Genomic DNA, 23,094 nt, shown 5'->3' with positions numbered 1-23,094 from the left:
AAAAATACTGAAACACAGATGCAAACACATTTCTCATGCGGAGCCCAAAAGAGGAAACACACACAGAGAGAGAGAGAGGGGAGAGGGAGAATGAAAAAGGGAAATTGTTTCCTGTTTGGTTGTTTCGTTTGCTTATTTACAAGATAATTAATCCACATCGATGTCAAATTGACATGTGCGCAACGCAACGAAACGCAGCGCAAAGGTAATGCTAACTGGCCAAGAAAGGAAGTCATTAGTTGCCATAAAGCTGCTGCCATAAGTGTGTGCGTGTGTGTGTGTGTGTGTGTGTGAGGAAACAACGGCTAAACGATTTGGTTAACAAAATGACCAAAAAAATGGAGACACATCATTAGCACGTGCGGAAAGCTGTCGCTGCCCTTTAGAGCCCCCTCTTATGTCTTGTGTCTGCTACCCAAATGTGACTTTGCTTCGCCACGCCCACACACCCACAAGAACGCCTACTCGCCCTAAGCCCACACACAAACACACACACACACACAATTCAATTCAATTGGTCAAAACGAAACCAATTAATGAGCGTCGTTTAATTTAGTTTAGCTTCGCTGTAATGTGGGTTTTCGTATTCTTTTGGGTGTTGAGCTTTAGGTTGTCGACTCTCGAATGCTGCCCCCACGCACTCCACAAAGTCGGAGTCCGATTCCGATTCAACGCCCACACTCGAGTTGCTGTTTTGAGCAGCGGAAGTGCACGAGTCGAGAAACGAAACACAAATCAAAATGCAAGTGCAACTTTGAGGTGGAAAACTATCGATTGTGGGCGCCATAGTATCGATAGTGTTATCGATAATCGACTACAGCCAATATTGAGTCATCGATAGTATCGATAGTGTCGTCGATTGTCGCCGATAGTCAATTTTAAGCCATTGATAGTTTCGAAAGTGCCATCGATATTTGACGATAGTCAATTTTGAATAATCGATAATAGTTCCATCGATTGTCGCCCGACATATAAATTTTGCCTAATTGCCACTTGTTTTGTATTCTTTGCCGCAGTCAAGGTATTTCGTAAATTTGTTGTCGTCTCACCTTTTGAAATACTTCTGCAGAATTTAACTCGACGCAGTGCAAGATTGCCACTTGAAGCAACTGTTAATGTTGCTCTGTTATAGAAGAAAAGTTCAGGGCTTTGGTTTTTCTTAATGGAGAGCAACTGTATTTGCCGCTTTCGATTCTTTGCACACATCTCAAACTACTCACTGCGTTTATGCAATGTAAAATTGACTGAGCTTTGCTATCTTGTTTGCTGCGATTTTTATTGATCCATGTGAAATTTTAGTCCTTTTAGTAGTACTTCGATTATTCTCCACTTCTATTGCAACTGGAGTTGCGATCTGAAAGCCTAGACAATAGCTGCTTCAAAGTGACGAGTGTGAAAGGCAAAATAAACGCAAGCAAACTGCGTAATCGAGTCGGGTGAAAGGTGCTCAAGAGGGAGGAAAAGGAGAAGGGGAATCTTGTGCAGAAGATAATGACAATTGATGGACTTTTTGTTCGAAGGAGTAAACTTCTTTCGCCATAGTTGCAAGCTCGAATTTTGTGGCGAGGCATCTTTCTTTTGTTATAAGAAGTCTTCCTCGAGAGCAATCTTCTTTCGCCTTAGTTCCCTCCTCATTCTTAGAAGAAGTCTTCCTTTCCTCGGGAAGCAATCTTCTAAGCTAAGCTCGCAGCCAGCTCAAATTACAGTCAAGCTAAAAAAGCTGAAACAGAAGAAGTAGAAGGCAATCCACGCAGCTGGCTCGTGGCAATTCAGTTTAGCTCCCTCGAGTCCAAGTCCAGTTGAGTCCAGAGTGCAGCTGTGGCGCTTTTATTGGACAATTCGGGTGTCCAAAAAAAGTCTCCATCTGTGTGTGTGTGTGTTTGTGTGTGAACCGGTTATGTTTAAAGTTCGCAGTTTGCAGTGCTCCAATTTAATGGAAGTTTTTGGCATTAGACGCGTGTTATGTTGCTCACAACATCGGGTGAAGGGAACAACTCTTGGCTGGGTTTGGGGAGCATGAAGCTGATGGCTTTCACTGAGACTCAAATGTTACTTGAAGTGTAATTGAATCTAACTTTGGCAACTCTGGCAAGTCGTAACCTCCATTGTCTTTCATTTAGCATAATTAGCCCCCACAGATCAGATCAGGCGATAGTTTCCTTCGGCTGCTCATGACTCACTGAGTCACTGTTGAACTCTGACTCTGAGCTTTACAACTGTTTTGTTTTTTATAGCTGCTTATGTGAATCCAATTGAAATTGAACCGCCAAAAGATTGTTGCGAGTATTGCGCCAAAACAACAAAACGAGACGCGATCGAAGATGCCTCGATTTCGACTTCGACTCTCGACTTTTGGGTCTCCAAAAACCGGCTCGTCTAAAGCCAGCGACAGAGACAGAGCCAGAGTCAAAGCCAGAGCCAGATCCAAGTTGGTAGCCGGCAGCAAAACTCAAACTCAAGCTTAACTCAGCTCTACTCTCCAAAATCGTGTGCAGCTTTGTAGCCCGCAACAAATTGAGACTTGGCTACAATTTTGTTGTCTGTCTTTTGTTGCTTGGCAGACAAAACTGGTTTTGCGATTTGGCCACAAAACGGCGGCCACAACTCTTTTGTGTGTGCTGCTGGCCAGCGATCGTTCTCTTGAGTCGCAACAGCAGACAACCCAACAACCAACAACAGACTGCAGACAACTTTGTAGTTGAGATCTTTGGCAAGATGGCGTCCCCGCAACCGGTTATTGTCTCTTGTTATACACACTGAGATTTCTATATATTTTTCTTCTTTTATGTATAACTTCCCCAACACAAACACACACACACACACTCACAAGCTCTCTTTACTGACTTTGTTTTTGGTTTGTGACTCTTTGCAGGTCTTGTGGCACTTGGACGCCTTTCGACGCTCGTTTCGAAGTCTCAATCAACATGTTTGCGGCGGCCAAGACTGTATTTTCTGTGCTCTGAAGGTGAGTTAGTCAAGACACAAACCTTTAACTACTTTATTCAATTTGTTGGCATTGCAAATATGATTATTTATTTTCGGCATTTTAGTTTTTACGTTGAAGTTTTTTTACATTTTTCAGCTACCATAGTTTTATGACATTTAAGTGAGATATATTTTCTATATTTTACAGCATTGTTTTATGACATTTGAATAATTCTATATTTGCAGCTAGATTAGGTTTGCAAATTTATGTTGCATACTTTTCGGAGTCTGTTGAAATGCTCATATTCATATTTTTAGGTTGAAGTATTCGCTGTTTTGAATGCTCCTCTTCCGATTCTTAGGTAATCGGAAAGTATGTGTTGCATACTTTCGAGCTGCAACTGTTAAATCAACACAATAAAGTAGTTAAACGTCGTTGTCCACTTGCAGACAAAGCAACAGCTATATTAATGTTCAGTTCAACTGCAGGCAGAGACTTGGCAAATTTTCCCAGTTGATTTTCCCGTGACGCGCTGTTTCAATTTAATTGCTGGCGACGCCTTCTGCACCGACACAGTTGCCAAATCATTTTTCACACGCACATGCAGAACCCACACACACACAGACACAGACTGAAACGCATTCACACTTATTACAATTGCTCAATGTGCTGGGCTCATCAGCAGCCTCAAGTGCGTGTTTCCCATTTTCTTTGCTAAGAGAATTCCCACAGTTGACGGGGGGAGAATCCCGCACTAAAATATATAAGTGCAACTCAGCTGCAAATGCAACTGCTGCTGCTGCATCTGTTGTTGGTTTAGAGTTTTCCCGTTGCAACAACAAAACAGACACAAAAAAAAAGAAGAATCTGCCACCTTTTGATCTCTGACATTTGACAGAAAGCGAGAGAGCGAGAGATGAGCCAAAGATGCAAAGACATCACGACACATTTTGCCAATTGTTGCGCCTTCGTCTCCCTCTCCCACTCACCCTCCTCTGCCACGCCCACTTGACAAGGTGTTGACATGACTTTCGTCCTGCGAGCCTTGCGTGAAACTTTAATTGCGTTGATGATTAATGCGCGCACTCCGTTTAGTGTCATGTTCTGTTCTCACCCAATTATTTAAATTGCAACCCCTCGCTCTTGCCCTCGCTTCCACTCCGCCTCGAAGGAGGCGAGTTCGTTGCTTTAGTCTTTCGTTCGTGTTGGGTTCAGTCTAGAAGTCAATAAACTCTCTCCAGCGTGTCCTCCTACTACGAGGAGAACAACAACAAATTTCCATAAAATAAAATGAAGTTGAGGGAAAAACGATACAACGATGAGGTAGAAGCAGCAGCAGCAGCAGATAAACAGACGAAAAACGATTTAAAAACCAGGCTGGAAAAGCGACGGGTACCCAGCATGATGATCATCATCATTTGGCCAAGACAACAACAAGAGAACAACAACATTTTCATGCTAACCCGTAGGCTATAAACAGGCAACAAGCAGAGAGGCTCAACTCTCAGTTCAGTTCGTGTCGTGTCGAAGACGTCGCTGTGGAAAACTCAGCGCCTTTCAAGCGGCGACTGTACTTTTTCTTGAGGTTCGTCGCAGGCCACACGAAGCACAGGGTGATTCGTTTCCCAGTTACCTGTTAGACTCCTGCGCTCGGTTATCTCTCTTTTTCTGTCGCTCTCTCGCTCTCTGTGTGTTGTTGATGACGTCGCCGTTTGTTTGCCAGAAGTGGAAAGTGTTCCCCCTTCCATCTGCCCCCCTCTCCCTCTGCCTAACTCTCCTCTCGCGCTCTTTGCCGGTCTTTGGTCTCTGCTCTTCTGCCGTTTGTTTGTTTCCCTGTTTGTTTTGACTCGAAGACGTTGCGCTTTGTTTTCACGTGCCCCCTTTTTACCTTCAGCCCGATCGTCGGTTGTCATAGAGCCCTGCACCGCTCTCCGTTCCCCCTCCCCTGCTCCCTCCGCTGTCTCCACTTGTCTGCTGCCACATATTAAACGACATTAGCAAGAACAACCTGGCAACCCCTTTTTTTCCTGCTTTTGTTTTTGGGTTTTGTTTTTTGTTGTATTTCGTTGTCGTTGTTTGTCTGGCTCCCTCGCTCCCCTCCCCCCCTCTCAGGGCTTTTCCACTTGTCGCTGCTAAATTAATTTAGCTTCCCCCACGCCTTTTTCCCAGTTCCCAATGCTCGGTTCTCGGTTCCCAGTTGCCTAGTGCAAAGCCAGTTAGCATTTCCCAGTTTAATTATGAATAGCTTCAGTTTTTAACTCGAGTCTTAGTCTTGGGCTTTAGTCACTCGTCCGTCACGAAGCAGACCAAGAATAAGAACTAGAAGTAGAACCAGAAGTAGCAGAAGAAGAAGAAGACGTTGGCCCTGTGAGAAACTCCCACGACAAGAAGCAAGCAACAAGAACACGCAACACAATTCGGATCGTAGATCTGCATCTCGCGATCTGCAGCTCTGGATCTGGATTTAACCGTGTGGGCTTTGCGTTGATTGTTTTTTATTTTCACGGCCATTTGGCACCGCTCCCCTTCCTCCCTTTCCCTTGGTCTCTCTTTTTAATGAAAAATTGTCTCGTCGCAACGTTTAAGTGAAATTTTAACGCTTCAATGCGCAATTCCCACAAGACACCAGACATTTAAGTAGTATCCTCATCCATTGTTGCAACTGCAACAGATTCGGAAAAAGAGTGTCGAAGAGTGTTTTCTCCTGTTGATGTTGATGTTAAAGGACAAAGTCATTAAAAGTCGCGTCGCATTTCCCTGAATCTCTGATCATCAGACAGCAGACAGCAGACACAAAAAAGCGACGGGGCAATGACTAGCCTCGAGGTCTGTGTGTGTTGCAAGTGCCACACACACACACACACCACAACACAACACATCAAAAATGGCTGTACCACTTTCCACTCTCGATTCTCTCGGTGATAAGCTGTTCTTATCGAGGGAGTTGCTTCGTCTTCCATTCTATGTTTGAGCAGCAAACACTCTTGTCTCTATTGTCTTTTGTCTCTAATCTCAACTCCACGTCTGAGTGTGATCTGATTTTGATTTGGATTCAGATTCGTTTCGTTTCATTTATTTGCTTGTGACTTAACGCCGAGCAGCCATAAACCCAAAATTAACATGAACATCAACATCAACATCAGCAACAGCTTCAGCATCAACATCGCATGGCGGCCATTAACACTCACCTCATCATCATCTGATTTGGGGATGATCATCATTGTACAGCACGAGCATGTTGGCGTTAATGAGTCCCAAGGAGGAGAGTTCAGAAAAAAAAAAAAGAACTCGCTTCTATTTTTTTCTGTGCTCTCTGTTTCCAAGTGAAACTTTGAGCACATGCCAAGCGCAGCTCCTGATTCATCTTCGAGCTGTTCCAGCGAAATCTTGCACAATCTTTGCACTCGCATTTATTACTTACTTATTTGTATTGTATTTAATTTTCGCATTTGTTGTTGGCACTTTCATATTCCACATTTCCATCTACTTTTGCATTCCCATCCATCGACGTGTTCGTCGAAGGTTGTCGCACATTTTCAACCATGAGCTGAGCTTCAACTCTCTGAGTCTGAGCGCTTATCAGATCTTTTGCATATTTTGGTAATTGCAAACAATGCGAAATCCGAACCGAAGCGAAGAGAACTATGAGATAATGTCGAATACGAGTACGAGTATTAAATACGTTCTTGTTTCCAGCTTCTAGTTGAGTAATTTCATTTATCAGATCTTTCGACTTTCGTCTAACACATTTTAGTCTGTACTATGTGCTTATCGCTGACATTTCTCTGAAATTATTTTAGAATTAAGTTCAGAACACAGAAAGAAAAGAACAATTTTTGAGCGTAGTTGACTCAATATTGAAATTCTTATTCTTCCCGCTACCCAAAGGGTAGAAGTATTTCAAAGTTTTAAGAAATACTTTTGCAAAGCAATTTGGTATAATTTGTACTCTCATTGAATTTGGTATTATATCAATATACCAAATATAGCCTTTGGTATATTTTTATATTAAATATATGTACATATATATTTATATATTAAATTTATGTCTTGTTAGACTACTTTGATTGGCAATCTAACAATCTAGTATATTTTGAATACTATATCAATATACCGAATATAGATTTTGCTTAAAATCTGGTATATTTTGCATTGTATGGTATATTTTCTTTCTTAATTGTTTATCTTTTCATTACTTTAACTCTTCAAATTTTAAAATCTCCGTTTTTAATATCCTCTTTGCTTCAAATGAGATTAGCTAAGAAGCTTAACTCAGATACTTTGAGCTCTCTTCTCTCGCACTCTTTGTTTGGCCACAGAAAAAGTGATTGAATCAATCAATTTGCTGGTGTCAAATTGCCACAGTGAATGAGTCATAGAATGGACAGCTTTGTTTGTAATGGAGATCGAGATGGAGTTGGAGTTGGAGATGAAGATGGAGTTGAATGCAGCGCAGTGAAATGAAATGTTGTGTGTCTTCCAAAGTCGCGGGGGGAACAACAACAATGCCAGCCATTTATGTTTCTGTGTCTTTGGGCTTTTGAGTCATGGCAGGCCAACTCATGATGGGCTTGTAACCGATAAAAACGCCAGCAGCGGCTGCTTCGAGATGAAGATGAAGACGCTTTTAAATATATATGTATGTATGTATGTATATACAATATTTTGTGAGGCAAATACAAACAGAAAAACGTGCAGCATGAACGTGCTGTGGCTTACTTTTCACCTACAACAACTTGGTCGCATCTTTAGCTAGTTTGTTGTCGCTGTTGCTGAACCTTGTCTTTTAGGCCGTGTTTATGGGTTGCGGGTTGTGTCGGTGTCGCTGTCGATGTCGGTGCTTTTGGGTTTTTTTTCCCCTCTGTTCATGTATTTTTTATACATTTTTGTTTTGTGGGTCGATCGATGCTGCTTCGATGGAAACTCTTATGCTGGCTGGCTGGCTGGCTGGCATTTCCGTTTTTTTGCGCTGACTCAGCGTGGCTAAAAACCCAATTTCGATATCGAATTCGCAGTCGAATTCAATATGCTGGAAGCTGTCTTCTTGTTTGTTGTACACAAATCTGCGCCGCATTTTGCCTCTAATGCCAATTAAGGCGCCGCCAGAGCGACAGTCACTGTCACTGCCACGCCCACAGGCGCACAGGCGCACAGGCTGCCCCTCCAAAAGTGGGCAACTGGTTTGCGCAGAGCCCTTTTGCTTAAAGCTGCGAGTTTTGCGCCATTTCCATTTGTCATTTCAAACTGACGCAAATCTGTGGGCTCCAATCGCGCACACACACACACACAGAAAGACTATCACGAGCACAGGGTGACTCTGTTGGTAATCAAGAGAGAGAGAGAGAGAGAGAGACTGAAGAGAGCGCAAGCGTAGCAACAACAACTTGTTTACCTGACTCGAGCACGTTTACCTGTTTACTTTTCCATCTTATTTCTTTTTGTCTTAGGTCTGCTTGTGTGTGAGTGTATGAGTGTACAAGTGTGTGTGTGTGTTTGTGTATTTGTTGTTGGCCTACTGCAACACGCAAAACTCCCCCGAGTTGCGACTTGAGGAGAAGTCGTCTCGCTTCTTCTCGCCGTATAACACAAGTTATTTTCTCTCTCTATCTCTCTGTCGTTCTCGCTCTCTCGGTCGGCAAACCGGTCGTTGGCAGCTCGCGCTCTATGACGACTTTTAGCCTGCGCTTGGCCTGGCCAAGAGAAACGAGTTTCAGTTGCGAGCCAATTTCAGTTGCGCACAGACGTCGCGCGTCGTTCGTTCGATCCGAATACACTTTGAATGCGATTCAATTCGTTGCGAGCACAAAAATACAAACTCGAATATCGAAACGGGAATTCAAATCTCTGCAATACACATAAAAAAAAACGCGCGCGTTCGCTGAAAAAGATAGAAAAACATATAAGAAACACATTCGCTGATTCGTTTATTTTACTTTTTTTGTTCTTGTGTGTTTGCTGAAAAGCTTCAAAGTTGTTTAACAAAGCAACAGCAAATGCTGTACAATACTTTTGGATTAAATACGCGCCATTATTGAAAGGATATTTCAAACATTGGATATAAATTAAGAGAGAAAAAAAGAAGGAATATGTCAGCGTAAGTAGCTTCGATTTGAAGTCGAAGAGATTTGCCAGCGATTTTAGGCAGCGTTTGTAATAGAGTTTGTCTTTTGTCGTTTGTCAGATTCAAAACTCGTGTTCGAGCTCGAATTCGAGTTCGAAAAACGTGTAGCGTTGTCATAGATTGATCCGCTAGATGTTTTTTTTTTGTTGGTCTTTTGGACATTTTGTTGACTTGATTTGCGTTTCAATTGGCCGTTAGCAGCGCTTTGGCCTTTTGTCTGTCCGTATGCAAATTGAGTCTTAGCCTTCACACAAAAGCAGCTTCGCCACTGAAGAGCTGCTTATTAATTGTGCTGCGGGAACAGGATTGAAGCAAAACCAGGGGGGGAAGGGAGCAATAAAGGGCGGCTAACAATGATTTTCTCAAGCCGCAGGCCTTTCGTTTCCCTAGGGAAACAGCCACAGAGAAACAGCACGCGATGGGGCAGCAACAAGAGCAGTAGAAGAAGAAGTAGAAGTCAAAGTAGAAGCTTGAGTTTTAGAGTAGGGAAAGAGTGGAAAGTGGGGAGTGGGAAATGAGGGGAGGGAACCTTTAGCGAATTTGCATTGCAAAGCCATAAAAGCGGGCAAAGCACTTGCCACGCTGTGATTTCAACTGCGACTGCGACTGCGGCTTGCCACAGTTTGCTGTGCTCACTTGACATGCGACAGGCGACGCGATGCGACAAAAACAAAAGACTTAAGCAACAAACTTTGCATTTGGTCATATGTCGCAAACACAACGCAGCAACGTTCTGCTGTCTTCCCCTCTCGAAGCTTAAGCGCCTGCATTCAGCATATTAATAGTTGCTTCGATGTTGTGTGGCATTCTTGCCACCAAAATATTTATGGTTAATTCTCAAAGCGTTGGCGCATGTTTGGCATATGTAAAAATGTAAATTTGTGGCCGTCTCTCTTTGTCTCTCAGTGTGTCCATCAACTGAGTCCCTCCTCCTCCACATCCTCCTCCTCCTCCGCCTGCAACCAATTGGTAGCCAACTCACGTGCCGCCAGCAACTTCTTTGCAATTGCCTTTGACTTCGACTTCGACTTTGGCTTTGGCTTTGGCTTTGCATAGCTTATTAAGCGTGCTTAAATATGCCTCTCAGTCAACTTATCTCTCTGTCGTTCTCTCTCTTTCTCCCTCTCTCGCTTTGTCCGCCAACACCTGTCTGACATAAAATATACAAAACAATATCTGTGTTTTGCATCTTTTCAATTTGATTTCGAGTTCAAGCTGCGAGCTAAGATTTTAACATAAACTGCATTCAATGGTTGTTCTTGTTGTTGTTGTTGTTGTTATTGTTGCAGTTGCACTTATCATTTGCTGCATGACGCAAGCGTCTTTTGCTTTGTCGTTTCACACACTAAACACGGCAAATAGTAGCCGAGTAGCAAAGTAGCTGAGATCTGAGATCTGAGCTCTACCTGCTTGCCTTTTATGGCCATCTGCCAACGCTGCCAACGACAGGTCAACAACAGAGTCTCATAGAATTGGTTTTCTTGTTACCAATCTCAACTGCTGCTGCTGCTGTGAAAAAGGTCAGCAATTGTTGCTGCAATTGCGGAAGCAGCAAAAACCAAGCACTGAGAACAAACAATGGCTCAACTTTGCTTAGCCGAATGCATGACGAATGTCATAGTATATAATACACTACATAATACTACATTCTATACTATACACTATAATACAGAATATACTACATTCTATACTACGTATTATACTAGACAATATACTACATTTTATACTATATGACTGAGAACAAACAATGGACAAACTTTACTTAGCTCAATGCACGATGAATGTCATAGTATATAATATACTAGATAATATACTACATTCTTTAGTATATACTATACTATATACTATACTATATACTATACTATTTACTATACTACATTTTATACTATATAACTGAGAACAAAGAATGGCACAACTTTGCTTTGTTGAATGCATCACGAATGTCATAGTATATAATATATACTACATTCTATACTATGTACTATATACTCATAATATCAGCCCCCGCATGTCGAGACAGTTTATGCCATAAATCATTTTGAGCAACTACAGTAAACAGCATTAACAATTAATAAGAAAGAGAGAGAAACCCAAAGACAGACATCAAAGTGAATACAAATAAGCGATTAAAAGCGAAATAAACATCGCACTTAACAATCAGCAATCGAGTCGCAAGCTGGCAACTCGTTTTGCATAATGCAGCATCGTAGCTTGTTCATATGAAAATAAATATCAATTTAAATATTATATATCGAGTCAACACATGTCTCGCCTCTCCCTTCGCTCTCTCTCTCTCTCTCTCTCTCTCTCTCTCTCTCTCTCTCTCTCTCTCTCTCTCTCTCTCTCTCGGTCTCTCGAAGTAGTTTCAAGGACTTCCAGTTGATGTTGTTGCAATGTTGTTGCTCAAAACTCAGCATTTGCCATTTGACAGAACAACAACATTAATAACTACAACTGGTCTCTCTATGCTCCAGAGTTGTATCTATTCATATCTAAAGCTGTGAACATTGAAATAGCAGTGCGATAGAAACAAAAGTACATAACGGTTTCTTTTTGCATATAGTTGTTGATCGCTTGCACATTGTTTATGTAAAATTGAATATAGAGATAAGAAACAGATATCTGTATGTGTGTATGTGTGTTAACCATGACCAACAAAATTGCAAATCAGTTGCGCGTTGTAAAAGTTGCAAAATGTTGGACAATTGTTTTTGTTTTTTTTTTCGGGCCACTTGCAATTCAATTGGGAGTGAGTCAAGAAGAATCCAGCCTCAGTTTGTGTAATTTACTGTTCGCTTTGGCTAATTGCCACACGGATGGGGAACCAGTTGACCAAACTAATTGCAGCTAAAAACCGTAACGCTGCCTCTGCCCCTATTCCCTTCTTCCCCTCTAGACTCTAATTAACATGCAACTGTTGCTGGCCAAACACCGCAAACAATAAGTCACATTACACAATCTGAACACACACATACACGCACACGTGTCAATGCAATACGCTGGAAAAACAATTAAGCACAAATAAAAGCAGCGCCCAAAACTGAACTCGAACTAAGTACAATCAACCAACCAACAAAATAAAAAAATAAAGTCTGCAACTACAATAAACAAATGCTTGTACAGCACTACACAAAAATAATAAAAGAAAAACAACGGCAATAAAAGCAATAGCAACAACAATAACAACTACAACAACAACAACTGTCCAAATGTCCACTTCCGGTGTATGGGAGGCTTTTCCGCCTATTAAGCAGTTGCAGTGCTCAGAGCTCTTAGTTTGCTGTTCTTGTAGCCGAAGTTGAGACAAAGAGCACACACAGAGCACGACTACAAAATACCCTTTCGAAGCATTGAAGCGATTGCATAACATCCGCTTCGCTTTAACTTATTTTCGCTTAACGGCATATTTGACATTAAACAATATTCACTGAAAAATAGCATAGAAAGTTAAGATAAATATTCATACTTCACTCTATGCTTACACACTTAACGGACACATCAAAATGCACTTAGTGGCAGACTTTTGCTTACTTAACAGCAACAAATGCACTTAGCGGCATTTTAGGCATTCCTTAAAATGAATTGTAAAATAGCGCAGAAAGTAAAGCTGAATATTCACGCTTACTCAGCAAAGTTTATGATGCTTCCCTTAACGTTGTTTGCTCTTTTTTTTAATGATATTGTTTTGTTCAAAGACAGTTAAGCGAGTTGTCTTGATTGCTGCCTCAATACTCCACTGTATGCCACAGTGGTGGCAAAAACAGTTGTCACATTAAAGCAATTAATTCGAATCGAAGGGAAAAGAAAAGAAATGGAAGTGGACTGAAGACGAAGCTCAAAGTTGATTCAGTTGGCTTCAGTTGACAAATGTTAAATGTGCTACACACCGACAACGATTTGGGGATAACATGTCATTCCAGTTGTTGTAGCTGTAGTTGTTGTTGTTGCTGTTGATTGACAACAACAGCTGAAAAATGATTAACTAAACAATTGTAATTGGCAGTGTGCAAAAAGGCAAAGCAACGACACAAAAAAAACAGAGCTAAAGCTGAGGCTTTATTTCGAAGACCATATGCCGCATATGGCGTCACTTTGCAGTCGCCCCCTTTAAGCCACTTGCTATATCTTCCCCTCCCCCGCCCTTCCTCTCTCTAGCTCTGGTCTAAACGAGTTCGCAGTTCTCAGTTTTCAGTTTTGAGTTTTGAAGGCGTCGTCAGCAAATGACAACTGCTAGTTTGCCACTTGCCAGTTGGCTGATCCCAAAGTCCAGCTCTGGTAATTTAAGCAGTAAACATTTGGATACTCACAACACTTGACTTGACCGTTTGCCGTTTGCTGCTGCCTTGGCGGCACTTTTTTTCTGTTGTCGTTGGCAGTTCACAATTCGCAATCAGCAATCCGCAATCCGCAATTTGCAATTTGATTTTGGGTGACACACAAAACAGACTCGATTCGGTTCTTTGCTTTGTTGACACTTTCAAAGCGTATTAAACGGAGGGAAGAAGGGAAAGATTCAGATGAAGCTGGACCGGTTTTAATAAGCCAAAAACTTTCGGGCCGTTTCGTCAGCGGTCAGCAAATGAGGTCGCAAAAGCGAAAGTTTAGTCTTGGGTTCGGTTCGGTTCTGTTCGCTTGCCTCCCGCTCTCTCTCTCTCTTTCCCTTACTCCCTCACGCTTTTGGGGTGTGTCAGTGCTTAGGCACCTGTGCTTTTCTCCCTTTTCTCCTTGCTTCAACTTGTCCTACACATCTGTTCATTGCGATCGTCGCGTGACCTGAGTGAAGTCCAAGTTCAAATCGGTTTCAATTCGCAGCTCTCGTTCTCTGCTTCTTCTACTTCTGTAAGTTCAACTTCCTTCCACGAGCCAATTTCTTACTGACTCGTCACATTTTGTTTGCTGTTTCTGCTTCATTCGACATTCACTTCCGTTGCTCGTTCTCTGCCGTTGTTTCCCCCCCTCCGCTCTATTTTCAATTGTGTCTAGTCAGCCAACGCAGTCAACGTTATCGCAATCGAAGCCGAAGTCGAAGTCGCCGTCGTCTTTTGTTATCGCTGGCAAAACTCTGAAGCCAGACCACATGCCACATGCCACAAGCGACATGCAACTTACGCCAAATTACCTTCCACAGTGCCACAATGCTAAGCGACATCATTAATTAAAACGCAACAGCAGCAACCGAAACGAAACGATCGAAACAGCCAACACTCGAAGCCACAATGATTAAGTTTCGCTACAAGCGCAAGGAGCCAAACAATGTGGTTGCCACAGCCCCCGCAACAGCCACAGCGACAACAGCAACCACGACAGCAGCAACAACATCTCCTTCAGCCGCAGTCTCCTCAACAGGAGCAGGACAAGGATCGAGTCTATCGCTGACGCTGTCGCCAAAGGCGCCTCAACCGCATCCAGCGCATACACAGTTGCATCACAGTACACATCCTCATCCTCACGCACATCTGCAACAGCTGATTAGCAACAATGGCACGCTGCCACGAAGCAGTCCGAGGAAGCTGCTCATGGAGAGCGGTGAGGGACACAAGTCGGCCACGTTGACGCGCCAGACAAAGAACCACCACAGTCACAACCACAATCAGCAGACGGTCTGCGGACTGGCCAAAGTCTCGAGCAGCGTCGAGCTGGCGGTGCTCGGCTACAACAACAACAACAACAATCCATCGGAGCGGGATCGTTGCATCAATGCGGTCATTGTAAGTCGAGGATACAGAGCTTAACCATTTACCATTTATCGTTTACCATTTACCATTTGCAATGCCAAATTAGACAAGCATAATTATTACTTTTACAAACTCATATCTACAATTGCAATTCTTTGTTCTCCCTCCCGTCACAGGAACTCTTCCAGCAGCTGCAAACGAGCTCGGAGCCAGCTTTGTGTCCGGAACCCTTGCGTCGCGCCTTGGCCAGCGGTCCGTTGGCTGGACGTCGTTTTCCCCTCGGCTGTCTCGGCGATGCTGCCGAGTGCTTTGAGCTCCTACTCCACCGCGTTCACTCGCACATCTCCCCAGACGATGGTGACTCGTGTGAGTCGCCAGCTTGCATTGCCCATCGACGCTTTGCCATGCGCGTCATCGAGCAGAGCGTCTGCAAGTGCGGCGCCAACTCGGAGCAGTTGCCCTTCACTCAGGTGAGTTATCGAATGCAGCTGCAGTTCAATTCAATTCAATTCAAAGCGGGGCGAAATCTGGTCGCGATAGATTAGTTAACTGTAACTGTAATTGAAACACACGCAAATGTGGGCTTGAAACACCTGCAAGCTTGGCAACTCGCCAGCTGCCAATGCCAAGTTGCTCCTATGTAAATGTCCGAGAGTCGAACTCAGAATCAAACTTGAACCGCGACTGCGTCTGAGACTAAGACTGAAAGCGGGTGCTGGCGCCTCAGAGCAAGCGAGGAACAGTTAGACGCAGCTTGTGACAAACTGGTTTCACCTAAACATGAACGTGAACGTGAACATGAATACTTACGACTCTGCGCAGAGTGCGTGTGCGAGTTCGGGTTCGGGTTCGACTTCGAGTTCTTCAAAAAGAAGTTTGACCAGTGCTCAGAACACCCACAAAACCAACGATAAAGAAACAGTTCAGTGTTGACTGTCATAGACCCGTTCTGAGTCAATAGTAATACCAGGTGTTATGTATAGTTATGTTAGATAACTGAGACTCCATTTTCTTATGACTCACTCTTGGTCTCTTCTCTCCACTTGCAGATGGTGCACTACGTCTCCGCTTCAGCGCTGACCTCCCAGAAGAGTCTAGCGCTGCAGAATCATCAACAACTCAGCTTCGGGCAGCTGCTGCGTGCTGCCGGCAACATGGGGGACATTCGCGATTGTCCGGTAAGTATTTCAACAAATAACACTAAAAACTTAACAAGATATGGTAACTAATGTATAATTTTTCCTTTGCTTTGCAGAACACCTGCGGTGCCAAAATCGGCATTTGCCGCGCGCTTCTCAATCGACCCGATGTCGTCTCCATTGGCATTGTGTGGGACTCGGAGCGTCCAGCGGCCGATCAAGTGCACGCCGTGCTCAAGGCTGTGGGCACGAGTCTGCGCCTCGCGGACGTCTTCCATCAGGTCAGCGAGCAGCGATGGGCACAGCAGGCCCAGCATGAACTTGTTGGCATCGTGTCGTACTATGGCAAGCACTACACGACCTTCTTCTACCACACAAAGCTCAAGGTGTGGGTCTACTTCGATGATGCCAATGTGAAAGAGGTCGGACCCAGCTGGGAGGGAGTTGTCGACAAGTGCAGTCGCGGTCGCTATCAGCCACTGTTGCTGCTCTACGCTGTGCCACAGCCCCCGAGCTCGCAGGTCGCCGCCGATCTGCTGCCCATGGGACAGACGACATGTTCTGCGACAGTGCGTCGTGCCGTCACCCCCAGTCCGGAGAAGCCGAGTCTGGGAAACACGAGGCGGGCCATTACACCGACGCCGATGCCACTGCGTGCCCCCTTGAATGATTATCAGAACCTGAGCGTCATCCAGAAGAACATCTTCCCTGTTCCCGTTGCAGCTGGATCAGGAACAGGAGCGGAAGTGCTGCCAACTGGCAGCGACGAGACGGATGCCTACATCAGTCGCAAGACCGTAGAGCATGTGCTGAGTGCGCAGTATCAGAATCTGAGCGTCATTCAGGACAAGATTGCCTCCTCGTCTGGTTCCTCGGCAGTTGGCAGCAACAACGTCCCATCCATCGCTGTCTCCAACGCGAATGGCGACAAGGACGGCGGTTTCCTCAATCGCAAGCCCATCGAGGCGATGCTGAGCGCACAGCTTGCGCGTCGTCAGCATCTGCAGCTGCAGCGCAGCCACAGCGCCGAGTCGAGTTCGGGACACACGAGTGGCGCCTCCAACGGCAGCTCGCCACCGAGCGATGGCCTCACTATACCGGAGCATTTGAATCAGCCGCGACGTCGCGACTCGGGCAACTGGTCCGGCGATCGCAACAGCGCCAGCTCGGCCAGCTCCACAACACTGGACAATCCCTACCTGTACATGGTGGCCAAGCGCGGTGTTGCCGCCGTTCCCCAAAGTCCCACGCGACACGGACACGGTCATGGTCATGGCCACGGACTGCCCTACGATGCGGGCTACGATTCGTTCTCGCTGAGCTCAACGGACTCATATCCGCCGAAGCATGTGCTCAACCCGCAACTGGCCAAGATCCCAGAGGCGGGCGCAGGTGCAGCTAATGGAGCCAAGGGACCGGGTCACGGACATGGACACGGCTTAACCCTCTCGGGTGACTGTGAGAAACTATGCCATGAGGCCGATCAGCTGCTGGAGAAGTCTCGACTGGTCGAGGAGTCGCACGACCTGGAGACTGCCCTGGTGCTATGCAACGCCGCTGCGGGAAGAGCTCGCGCTGCCATGGATGCACCCTACAGCAATCCACACACGATGACGTTCGCCCGGATGAAGCACAACACATGTGTGATGCGGGCGAGAAGTCTCCACCGACGCATTCTCGTGGAGAAGGGCGCCGAGAGCGAAGCGATGCCGGAGATGAAACACATGCGCGAGGGCAGCAACAGCAGCGTCAAGCACATACGTCAGAACAGCAAGGATCGGACACTGGACAAGCTGGAGAAACTGGAACAATCGCCAGCCTCGTCGACCTCCTCATCGGTGGCCAAGAGCATCGAGATCTATGCGACGCTGCCGAAGCGCAAGAGTCCGCTAAAAGCACTTGTCGGCGTTGGCTGCGACGACAATGCTATCGAGTACGAGCAGCAGCTGAGCACTCCGAGCAACAGCCAAGCGAAACCCGAGCGCGAGAGTCGCTCGCTGTTCGGTCGACGGGATAAGGATAAGGACAAGGACAAAGAGAAGGAGAAGCGCAGTCGGAGCGAGGATCGCAACAAGTTGACGCGAGAATTCTCGCTGACGGAGACGCTGCTGGTCAATGCCAAGGACACCCTGAAGAAGCACAAGGAGGACAAGGACGAGAAGAAGGAGAAGGACAAGAGCGGCAAGAAGCAACACAAAATCCGACGCAAACTCCTGATGGGCGGTCTCATACGTCGCAAGAACCGTTCCATGCCCGATCTCACCGAAGCCGTAGTCGACGACAACCACAGCCATGGCCACGGCAATTCTCACAACGTGGGCAGCAGCAGCCACACCCTCGCCCACAACAGCAGCAGCAACCACGCACATACGCACGTGCATGCGCACCTAACCACCCTGAATGCTCCGCTGACCAGCTCGGTGGATGACAGCGCCGTCGGTTTAAATTTGCATGGACATGGCAAACATGGTCTGGGTCTTGGGCTCGGACATGGTCATGGACAAGGAGGATTCATGATGAGTGGCTACATTTCGGAGGGTCACTTCGACTACTCAAGCAAGGGAAACGGACACAACAGCAACGGCAACGCAGCGACCATGTCGAGTGCCAATCCGAACCTAGAGCGAAGCAAACTGATGCGCAAGAGCTTCCACGGCAGCGGGCGACAGCTGACGATGGTCCCTAAGGTGGCGCCACCTCCGCCCATGCGTACCAGCTCCTCCCTGACCCCTCAGCAACAGCAGCAGCAACAACAGTTCCATCACGAGGCCAATCTGTCGAACATCTCAGCGATGAGCTCGAACACATCGATCAGCGAGGATTCATGCCAGACCATCATCACAACCTGTGCTCAGGTGCATTCGGAGCAGAGTCCCCTCAAGGACTTGCAGCTGCAATTGGCATCCTCATATCCCACCGCAGCGCAGGACGAACTCGACGGTCGGCAAACGCAGGCGCCAGAGCTGCCGCCACCTCCTCCACTGGAGCTGCCCCCGTATCCCAGCCCCCCGCAGTCGGTGTGCCATTCGCGACAGGCGAGTGAGGATTTCCCGCCACCGCCACCACCTGAAATTGATCTGGAACCGCTCAACCAGCAGCTGAGTCATCTGCAAGCACTCGAGGCGGCCAGCAAGCAGCAGCGCCAGCAACTGGACTCCCTTGAGGGCACCACCAGCATTCTCGCCCAGCTGCAGCAGCGCCAGCATCTGCTGAAACTGCGCAAGGATCAGGCGACACCGATGCCCATGGGCATGGACTGGTCCAAGCAAGCGCCCAACGATCTCAGAAGCAAGCAGGAGACATCGGCATCAGCGTCGAGCAGCAGCAGCGTGCGGGATTTGGCGCATCGCTTTGAGCAGACTAATGGCAACAACATGCGTTCCTATGCCTCTCAGGAGTTGCTCAATAACAGTCCCAGCTCTGGCGGTCAGGGTCAAGGTGTTGCTTCCCTTGCTGGCAGCGGACTGCGAACGCAGATGAATGGACTGCCCAACAATAACAGCAAGCAGGAGTCTGGCGATGAGGTTGACTGTGCGCTGCCCATGCGGATGCCGCTAGCGATGACGCATCAACAACAACAACAGCAGCAACTGTTGCTGCCGAAGCCCAAGTACGAGATGTCACAATCGCAGATCGCCGAGGAGATACGCGAAGTGGAGCTGCTCAACTCGATGGTGCAACAGACACTGAACCAGAGCAATCTGCAATCGCTTCAGGCGCCGCCAAAGCGTGTGAAGAAGAAGAGCGTCTCATTCTGTGATCAAGTGATTCTGGTTGCCACCGCTGGCAACGAGGAGGACGATGATTTTATACCCAATCCGATACTGGAGCGTGTGCTACGCACTGCGCAGCATCCCAACGAGAAAGTCACTGCTCAGCTCATCCAGCAGCAGCAGCAGAATATGCTGCGGTTGCAGACGGAGCCACAGTCACGCCAGCAACATCAACAACAGCAGCAGCAGCCACCAACGCAGCAGCAGCAAGCATCTCCTATGCTCGGTAGACCCGATATGCAGCGATATGTGCAGCGTCAGCAGCAGTTGATGCAGCAGCAGCAGCAACAGGAACTGTTTCGTCTACAGCAACAACAGCAACAACAGCAACAACAACAGCAGCAACAACAGCAGCAACAGCAAATGCAGCAACGAACTAGCATGAACGGTTTATCCAGCAACAACCTTCAGCACTTGCAGCAGCAACAGCAGCAGCAGTTGGAGGCTCAATACACGAGCATGCCACGAGCCATGCACTTGGCAGCTCAACACCAGTTGCCGCAGAGCTATTCGGTGCAGTTGCAGAAGCATCAGCAGCAACAACAGCAACAGCAGCTCAGCCTTGCCTACTTCAGCAATGGAAATGCGGGACAAATGGAGCAGCAGCCGCTGCCCTCGCCCTATCAGCGTGTACCTGTGCCCCATGGACCCTACTATGCACCTCCGCCCCAACAGCAGCAGCAACAGCAGCAACAAGTGATGAATATGAATGGCAAGCCAGCGCAGAAAAAGGTTAGCTTTGAGCCAGGAACGAAAGGAGAAACCGAAAGCTTGCCACCGCCACCGCCGCCACCACAAACGAAGCTCGCCCTGCAAAATAATGGATTGCCTGAATCGATGGCGGGCAACGCAACATCAGCAGCAGGAGCAGCAGCAGCAGCAGCAACCACAGCCATCACTGCCATTCCCACCCGCGTGTACAACAATGCCATCGTAAAGGCTTCGGCCAAAGCCGTCGAGTGCAATCTGTGCCGCAAGCGACACGTGATTGCGCCCGCCGTCTACTGCACCAACTGCGAATACTATCTGCAGATGCTGAATCAGCGCAGATGATGATGATGATGATGTTTAGATGTTTAGATATGTTTAGTCTCTAACTGTAGATGGAAACTGTTAAATCTCAAGCAATGCTGCCACGCCCAAAACCACGCCCATATGATGCATATGATAGGATGAAATGTGTACATAGCTAATCATTGTCGTACGTATAATATGTAGAAGTCGAAGCTACTGAGGATCAGGATCAGGATAAGGATGCAAATGCGAATGCGAATGGTTCCTTGTATGGGGGTGGGCAACAACAGTCCTTTTATGGTTCCACATAAGATGTCCAAACTGTATCAAGCCTCGCCTACGCTTACACACATGCACACACACTAACACACACATTCATACACGCATGTTCCCAGCACACATTCATATACGTATACTTGCCTTTATACATATATCTAACACATGTCGCTCACAACGAACAACCACAACAACATCAACAACTCCATCCAGCCTGGCTTCCGTAAACTCATTCATTTTTTTTTCTTTTTTTTTTGTAACAATTTTTACAATTATTTTACACATTTATTTTTGATAAGCTTCGAATTTAATCGTTAAGTTAAGCGCTTTTATACGTTAAGTTTGAAACTCAGCCGCTGAGCTTCCGCCGCCGGGCAGTTGTCGAACGACGCCTGGATATGTTTTTTTTATTATTATTATTATTATTACTACTTAAACTATAGTAAGCATTTATTTTTTGATGACCACTTAATAAGCATATTACTTTATATGTTTTTTTTTATGCATTTTATACAATTTTTTTTTTTAATATTTTATAGCGCTTGTTTACATAGCTACGATTATTTGTATACATATTTTATAACGACTTTTTTAAGATTTTTCTTTACAGAAAACTGAACAACATAAACGATGCAAAAAAATTATTGCAAATTGAAAAAAAGAAAATGGTAAATAATATTTTAATAAATGGACAAAAATAAACAAACGTGTTTTTATTACTTTGACATTTTCAGCAGCTTTTATAAATAGCGAAATTATCGTGGCATTCTTTTACATCCCAAAAATTACTTGCAAAGTATTTCCCAAATTTTATCAAGGCATACTTTTAGGATGCCCATTAATGAAAGCCGCCCATTCTGTAAAGTCTAAAAATTGCCCATAATATCTTGGCATACTTTTAGGATGGGGAATTAAGTCAAAGAAATTTGGTTTCAGCAGCCAATATTTTGCAGCATACTTTTACTGCGCATCTTCAATTTTTGCATTTCCATTTCAACTTGCTGCCGATTTATGTTCGCCTGGTATTTCACTTGGCCCAACTGGCATTTTGCAAGGGATCTTCGACCTCGTCGCAGATTTGCGGTCGACCAATTTTTAAGCACCACAAATATTTTAAAGCATACTTTTAGGGTTCAAGTAAGATGGCATAAAAAAGTGAAAAATGCATATATCTCAGCCGTATCCTGTCGGATTTTTAAAGGACATGTATTGTTCGATTCGTAAGGACCAACTCTACCGATTGGCATATAAAACTTGTTATTTTTCAGTTCCGTTGGGTAAATGAAAAATGCGTAAATTAGAAATTCAAGGATAACTCGAGAACTACAAGGACGATCAGGATCAAACTTGGCAGGATAATAGTCGTCACGAATACGCTTCGATTGACACAGGACTCACAAGGATTAACAAGGATATGACAGAGATATACGCTATTTTCTGTTTACATTTTATCTCGGGTCCTGTAAGGACTTTCGACCTTTGTAGTATGTCAATCAGTTAGTATTCGTATGAGGTATCCTTGCACCAAAGGACAATACGATCGTCCTTCAAATGGCCGAGATACAGATGATTTTCTTCCCTGAAATAATTTACTTTGCGTATATTAAAAGCCGATATCTTAAGGCATACTTTTAGGTTGAAGCTTAATGTTATCTGCATCATGAATTTTCTAGATTCCGCAATATTTTGCAGCATACTTTTACTGCGCCCCAACATATTTGTGCATCTGCTTGCTGCTGATTTATGTTTGCCTGGTATTTTACTTGGCCCAACTAGCATTTTGCAAGGCATCTTCGACATCTTGGCAGCTTTGCGGCCGACCAATTGTTAAGCACATCAATTATTTTAAAGCATACTTATAAGGGCGCAATTAATATGACGTATACAATTGAAAAATGCGAATAACTCGGCTATATCCTGTCGGATTTTTAAAGGACATGTATTGTTCGATTCGTAAGGAACAACTCTATCGATTGGCATCTAAAACTTGTTATTTTTCAGTTTCGTTGGTTAAATGAAAAATGCGTAAATTTGAAATTCAAGGATAACTTGAAAACTACAAGGACCATCAGGATTAAATTTGGCAGGATAATAGTCGTCACGAATACGCTTCGATTGACACAGGACTTGCAAGGATCAAAAAGGATATGACCGAGATATACGCTATTTT

The 23,094-nt window shown here is 45.3% G+C and overlaps 1 protein-coding gene across 3 annotated transcripts in view; it reads left to right on the top strand.

The window, feature by feature from the left end:
* LOC132796301 (uncharacterized) overlaps positions 1–21,556 on the top strand; it is a 65,268-nt gene extending 43,712 nt beyond the window's left edge. Inside the window, exons 1-5 of one of the 3 annotated variants that reach the window (XM_060807420.1) lie at positions 8,660–9,020; positions 14,176–14,755; positions 14,899–15,192; positions 15,772–15,900; positions 15,978–21,556. In XM_060807420.1, the coding sequence (XP_060663403.1) occupies positions 14,264–14,755; positions 14,899–15,192; positions 15,772–15,900; positions 15,978–20,687 (5,625 nt within the window). In that variant the 5' untranslated portion in view covers positions 8,660–9,020; positions 14,176–14,263 and the 3' untranslated portion in view covers positions 20,688–21,556. Of the gene's footprint in view, positions 1–2,872; positions 2,966–8,659; positions 9,021–14,175; positions 14,756–14,898; positions 15,193–15,771; positions 15,901–15,977 lie in introns of those variants that run through there. The other 2 variants (XM_060807421.1, XM_060807422.1) reach the window with 2 other exon arrangements.
* The last annotated feature ends 1,538 nt before the right edge of the window (positions 21,557–23,094 follow it).

This window comes from Drosophila nasuta, chromosome X, assembly GCF_023558535.2.
Source record: "Drosophila nasuta strain 15112-1781.00 chromosome X, ASM2355853v1, whole genome shotgun sequence".
Classification (NCBI taxonomy): domain Eukaryota; kingdom Metazoa; phylum Arthropoda; class Insecta; order Diptera; family Drosophilidae; genus Drosophila; species Drosophila nasuta.
The sequence above is the reverse complement of the archived record's forward strand: the minus strand, read 5'-3'. Positions and strand labels throughout refer to the sequence as shown.